Source organism: Megalobrama amblycephala, linkage group LG17, assembly GCF_018812025.1.
Source record: "Megalobrama amblycephala isolate DHTTF-2021 linkage group LG17, ASM1881202v1, whole genome shotgun sequence".
In the NCBI taxonomy this organism is placed as follows: Eukaryota; Metazoa; Chordata; class Actinopteri; order Cypriniformes; family Xenocyprididae; genus Megalobrama; species Megalobrama amblycephala.
The window spans coordinates 30,028,804-30,036,028 of NC_063060.1; the positions used below are offsets into that span (position 1 = coordinate 30,028,804).

A 7,225-nucleotide genomic window follows, 5' to 3' on the forward strand; every position below is an offset into this window, starting at 1 on the left:
ATCAAGAAGCATTGAAAGGAATAATACAACCCCAACCCCCACTCTATCACCCCACAGTAACCCTACCCCCTCCTCATTCACACACACACACACACACACACACACACACACACACACACTCTCTCTCTCTCTCTCTCTCTCTCTCTACCCCATCTCTCTTTATCCTGCGCACATGCACTACACACACAGTAACAGCACCATCATTAGGAGAAATAGAGGAATACAAACCCCACATATCTCTGTTGTTCCTCAGGGAACTTGAAGGATATATTAATGCCATAGGTACAAAGTATAAAACACAAATATGATGTGAACAGCATTCATAAACATACACATACATATGGTTACTATCTGTTGTTTGTGCATGTTTAAGTAAAGGACAGTTTGTTGATGCCCATGAGTTAGGGGCTGTGATGAAGAGCAGGTGTTTTTGAGTAAGCGAGCCCTACTTCTAGCTACCAACTTAAATTGTGGCATCTAATTATTTATTTGCATAATTATTTACACTCCGCGCGCGGTCTCTATGACAACCCGTAGAGGCGCTTTTTAAGTTCGCGACGTAAAAAGGCACGTGAAAATGCTGATGTACGTATTTAACAGTTAAATATAAGAACGTTTATATTAAGAAGAAGAAGAAAAAAAGAAACAACAATAATAATGAAAGAATAAACAAAGTCATCAGGTTTGGAAACATTTTTGGTCTCGCGCTCAATCGCTCCTACTTTCTCACTGTGACAGTCGGGTGAAGTAACTTTGAACAAGTCCTCAACAGTCGTCATTCAAGTTCAGCCAGGCAAAACTCAAAACAAAACACGTTCATGAAGATCAAGCATCATGAAATGAAGCTTTACCTTATTGCAGTACGGAGAGTCCGAATAGTGTGACTGTCCCAGTCGGGAAGGATCTGTTGCTGATGGTGGTGGAGGTTGTGGATAAAATCTCACGTCCATTTCAGTAAAATCATCAACCGGCCCCTATTGCCTTTCCCACTAGAAAACGTGTTCCTCGCTTACACAAAAATCGCAACGCAAATAAGAGAAGAAGGTGCAAACTGAAGACTGAAAGAGGCTCTCTATTGCGCCTCACATCCGTTCCGCGGTTTTCTCAAAAACTTTTATATGAACCTTTACCTCAGTCGTCTTACAATAGAGAGATAAAGCGGAAAAAAGTGCTCAGGTTTGAAGAGAACAAGAGCATCTGGTGAGTCTGTGTTGACTGCTGTGAGTAGAGATGTGTATCTTCTTGGTGCAGCTGTGGCTCAGAGTAACTGCTCTATGGAGAGAAGCGAGCGCTTTGCCAATGTTCACACACAAAAGACTCGCAAGACACGCGGCTGTACCGCTGAGCGGCCACAGGGGGCGCTGCGATGTGCGCTCCTGCTTCAGGATTTGCATCACTTTGCGTATGATACTGTCTGAACATATGGTGACGGAAGATTCCGTTTAGCTGTGTTAGCCAGTAGGCTATTGCTCTTCAAAACGAACATATTTTTTGACAGGGCTGTCTTTCGCCTCATTAGAATATATTATGGTGAATTGGTCTACAGCAGTAGTCCAATCTGTGGGCCTGCGTCCATTATGTGACCTCAACTAACTTCCAAAGGTGAACACAATGACTTAAATTATTTAAAATAAGTTATAATAAAACAGTCTATCTTAAATAAATTCAAATTCACAATTAAATTAAACTCCAAAACCTGCTTTCTGCAGTTCTTAAAAGTTATGGAATCATCCAATTAATCACTATTAACTGTTTTAATGTGTTGACACTCATATGAGGTGGTTGAAAACACAGTTTTCTACAGTTTACTAATAGCAGTGGCAATCCTAAATAAAGGAAACTGGAAACTGGAATTGTGTATGTTAAGATATCCATCCCTTCATCTACCGACATATAAACCTCCACTCCTGGTTTTTCATTTTCCCCTCCCCAGTCGCTGCTCCTCTACTCTGCACCTCACACAAACTCTGGCCTGGAAGCTCACTATCTGTCAGAGAACATAAATAAATTAGGTGGAATATGTTTTTAAAAGTGAAAACTTTTTAAAAGATTAGGTTACTAATTCAAATTTTAATTATCTCATTTGTAAACAGTATAAGTAACCAACACTGGCCATAAATGATAAACCTTTCGGTCTTTCACTGCTTGTCCAATTTTCTAACGTTTTTGTTGTTGTTGTTCTTTTATATCGCTTTTTATGATAGATGTAGCAGTTGATTCTTCCTTAATAACCAAGCAAAACATTAACTGACTGTGTAAATGTGACTGCTGTTTAGGAATATTATGTTTATTTTATATGCATAAACTATAGTGATTGAAAACAGAGACTATCAATAACAGTTTCTGAAATCATTTGCTCCAATAATCAGCAGAAATAATCTCAAATGGCAGGAAATCTTAAGAAATAGTCATTTTATAGCAGCTGAAACCAAAGCTGCTTTTACAGAATTAAAATAGAAAGCTGACAGGCTTCACTATACTCGCTCCAGACCTCAGCACACAGTCTATTAAGCAGCTCTGTGCGCAGGCATAAGATGGGCTTGAGCTATTCCGGATTCTACTTTTGCTCTTAGAATTCAAGATATGCATTCTTTGAGACATTGTGTGCTGGGTCATGTTGCAAAATTGCACCACATGAAAAAAAAAAGAAAAAAAAAGGCTATTTCGGGGGTGGGATGGGGGGGATCTAGCTACATGATATTTCATATCTATCTATCTATCTATCTATCTATCTATCTATCTATCTATCTATCTATCTATCTATCTATCTATCTTTGTCTGTCTGTCTGACTGACTGACTGTCATTTTTTTCTCTCTTTCATTTGTTTGGGAACTATATCAAAGCATGAGAGAAACACAAAAACAATGCCATCTATGACAGAGCATAATGTTTTTCGGTGGGAAATGAGTAGCCCATGTTTCCTCAGACAAATGGAAATGAAGGAGGTGCAGGTGGTCCTATTTCTTGTCAATTACATTGGAGAAATTGGCATTATTCATCATTTCTCAAAGATGATTATGATGATGATGGTGAGGTTGATGATGATAGAGATACACAGTGCTGCTGTTGGTATGATGTTTTTGGAATGTACCAAAGCAGAATGTATTATTACTGTGGCCTTTCTGCATCAAAAGCCACAGTAAAAGAAAGTCTGCTCTGGTTCTGTTTGGATACAGGCCGTTGAACGTTGAATGCTAGTGCACACAACAGCTCGCTTTTTTGTGGTCAAAGTCATGTCAGCATTTTTTTCAAAGGCTGTTAATCTCTGAACAATGTGTGACTGGCAGCCAAAAAAAAAACAAAAAAAAAAAACATTCTGGCTTCATGACATTCTCAGCCATAAAATCTAACTTTATTCTTTTATTATTCAAAAGATGGGCTACAATAGTCTAACATATGCTTCCAAGAGAAAAAAAAGTTGAGTTTAAAGGGTTAGTTCACCCAAAAATGAAAATTCTGTCATTAATTACTCACCCTCATGTCATTCCACACCAGTTCATCTTCAGAAGATATTTTTGATGAAATCCGAGAGGTATATGACTCGTCCATAGACAGCAATTTAACCACCACTTTCAAGGTCCAGAAAGGTACTAAAGACATTGTTAAAACAGTCAATGACTGCAGTGGTTCGTAATTTTATGAAGCGATGAGAATACTTTTTGTGAACAAAACAAAAATAACGACTTCATTGAACAGTAGCTTCTCTTCTGTGTCATTCTCATATGCTGTTTACATTAAGTGCTTCCAGGTTCTACGTCAGAATGCCGGCTCAGTATTTGCAGAGGCTGTTCACGTGAGCACTACGACGCATGCGTGAGATGCTGACGCAGGAGCCGGCCAATAATGAGTCAGCATTCTGATGTAGAACCTGGAAGTGCTAAACGCGAACAGCATATGAGAATGACACAGAAGAGAAGCTATTTCATGAATAAAGTCATTATTTTTGTTTTGTTTTTGCACACAACAAGTATTCTCATCGCTTCATAACATTAAGGTTGAACCACTGTAGTCACATCGACAGTTTTAATGATGTCTTTAGTACCTTTCTGGACCTTGAATGTGTTGGTTAAATTGCTGTCTATGGACGAATCATACTGTATACCTCTTGGATGTCATCAAAAATATCCTAATTTGTGTTCCGAAGATGAACAAAGGTCTTACGGGTTTGTAACGAAATGAGGGTGAATAATTAATGACAGAATTTTCATTTTTGGGTGAACTAACCCTTTAACAGTTGCCATAAGCACATGAATCTTATAAAGTTCTGTTGGGTAAATATAGTGAACAGGTAGCCTGATAAATGTGGCAGACAATTTCAAAGATGAAGAAATTTTAGAAATCATTAACATTTAAGCTATGCTGACATTTTGTTAAAGAACAATATGGTGCCCACATTGGGTGAATAAATGTACAATGAGGTTTCTATTCCATTAACCTTTGAGTATCAGCTGGCATTTGAAGCATTGTGTTGCCAGACTAACACTCAGCTATCACATCGTGAGAGAGCTCGTAAATAAACTTATTTCAATTGGATGACACAGTGTTAATTTATCAAATGTGGAACAAGAGGTGAACAAAGCAGGACGACGAGGATATTAGTTAAAGAAATTGTTCGGTTTTTCTCCCCTAACACTGCCAAACTGTTTGTGGATGAGGCTTTCTTTTGGGAAGGGTGTTCGGTTGGAGGTTGTGTCCATGGGGAAGTTCCGTTTTAGTCAATATGTTATTTCAACGGATGTACACAGAACCAAAAATCAATAAGATTTCACAATGTGAAACATCTGATAGCTACAAATATAACCACCAGTGTTAAACCAACTTCCTCGCATGCATGCAGCTGAAGTTCATCAGGATTCAGTTATTCAGGCCATTTATAAAGTGCACGTTCATCAAGATCAAGTTCATTCACTCTGAATTAAGTTCAAAACATGTGCCAGAGTTTGGGTTTGAACTGTGGTTGAACAAAAAGATTCAGAATCTTTTTTAAAGTTGCAAAACCCAGTCTGTTAGAGGTAGTTGTGTGTGTGTTCCTAATTGTATGAGAAAAGGCTACTCTGATTGCCTATTGTTTTGTCTCTTGTGTATTTGAGAGAGCATGAGCATGTGCCGGTGCTGGATACTTGGAATCATAACTTTACCTCAGAAACAGGCATCTCCTCAATGTTAACGTCCCATCCCCCACCATATTACCTATTAAGTACATTCAAACAACCCCCTTGCACACACACCCTTCCCCCCATAGAAATGTAAAACCTCCCCCATGCACTGTGCAGTTTGATTTGTGTGAATATATGTATACAGTCACAAATCTATATCTAGCACACACACTGCATGAACACCCAGAGGATTAGTGCAGTTTGTAGTTATAGTTTTACTTGATCGAATCCTTAAAAATGACTTTCATTGCATTCAGGTTCACTTTCAAGTATTCAGGTTGATTCATTAAATAATATTTTTGGCTCAAATACTTAAAATGTTCCTGCAAGAAGCACATTTTTTTTAGGTTTCCTGACAAAACATTTTTACGGTGTACCTGCTGTCTTAAACTGTACATATAATAACTTCAAGATATAATCCTTCAAACACACATTCACTCGTATTTCTTCTTTAATTAATCATAAACATTCGCATATTGTGCATACCTGTTCGATTCCAAGAAACTTGATTTTCAACAAATTCTTTTTATGACATTTTTCAAATTATCTGTGAGATGCAGAAGTTATTACAATTTTTTTTGTGCTGCCTGGAATAAGAGAAACCCCATAGAAAGAAAGAATCACAAAAGAAAACTAAAATCAAACATTTTAATGCTACAAGTGACTTTAGGCATCACAACATCACATTTTTTTGAGATTTGCTAAAACTTACATTTAAAGGAGCATTCCACTTTTTTTTTCATTGCGCCTGCTGCACCCATGGTACGGCAGCAAAGTTCCTTGATTATTACGCCAAAATGAGAGTATAGTTCCGAGCCATATCGGCCTAGAAAATTGCAACTTTTCATTTTCCGTCGGTCTTAGTACACGATGTTACTACAGAAGAGTCAAGTTTTAAATAGGAAAAATATCAAAACTCTTTGGTCATTTTTGAGCGCGATGCTAACGGTCTAATCAGATTCAATGAACTATGCTAAGCTATGCTAAAAGTGGTACCGCCAGACCTGGAGATCGGCTGAATGGATTCGAAAACGATAAAACTCAACTGTTTAACTCTAGGGGAGTTGGAAAATGAGCCTATTTTCAAAAAAAGTAGTGTTCCTTTAACAGTGTTATTAAATTATTAGCATTTTTAAAGGGGACCTGTTATGCAAAATTCACTTTTGCCTGGTGTTTCTACATAAATGTGTGTTGGCAGTGTGTGTACACAACCACCCTATAGTGATAAAAATCCACCCAATTCTTTTTTTTAATCCCCATAAATCATAAGCAGTGTCTCAGAACAAGCCGTTTCCAGATCCCTGGCAGTGTGACGTCACAAAAGCCACATGCCCCGCCCACTGTGTTGACTGACACTTAAGTTTGAACTTAGAACCGCCATTGACGAGAATGTCTCCTGAGCGTTTTAGGTGTTCTGTAGCTGGATGGATTAATCCACATAGCTCTCTTCATTTACTCCCTAAATCTGAGCTGCTGAAAACGAGGTGGATTAACTTGGTTTTCCAGGAACATGCTCCCTCAGTTCTGTCGAAATTAGTTTGTCTGAGCGAATCATTTCACACCGGACTGCTTAGTGAACGAATATCAATACAAAGGGACAATACAAAATATACAACTGTTCGTGATCCATCTTACAGTCTCCAGAATGATACTGGATACGGCAGTAATGAAGGTGAGGGCAATTTATTACAGTTCATCAGAGTTGATTTACGGGTATAAAGTTTATTAAGCACCACCCGAACGGCATAAGGTCTTTATATATTCGTTTACTGTTAGTTGTAACGGGAGTTTCTGTGTAATTCGCAATGTTTGTTGGTGATAACACAAGGAAAAGCGAGAGAGTTTATGGATAATATTTTAAAGCACACTTGCAGTGTTTTATTAAGATCTTACAGTGATTTTCTAGCGTGAAAAAGGACGCTTCATCTTTTATGTTAAGTACAATAAACGTCATAAAACTCATATGTATAGTTTTGGCCATCATTCGGACGGTACAACAGTCCTGTACTAATATAGTGGATTAAAAACAAGAAGACAATATAAGTTATAGCCGTAATTGAACTAAACT

The 7,225-nt window shown here is 37.9% G+C and overlaps 1 protein-coding gene across 1 annotated transcript in view; it reads right to left on the reverse strand.

Moving 5' to 3' along the window:
- The window catches only part of tox (thymocyte selection-associated high mobility group box), a 68,862-nt gene extending 67,510 nt beyond the window's left edge, over positions 1–1,352 (reverse strand). The window contains 1 exon segment of the mRNA XM_048163027.1: positions 852–1,352. Within this exon segment, the coding sequence (XP_048018984.1) occupies positions 852–950 (99 nt within the window). The 5' untranslated portion in view covers positions 951–1,352.
- Positions 1,353–7,225: the final 5,873 nt, after the last annotated feature.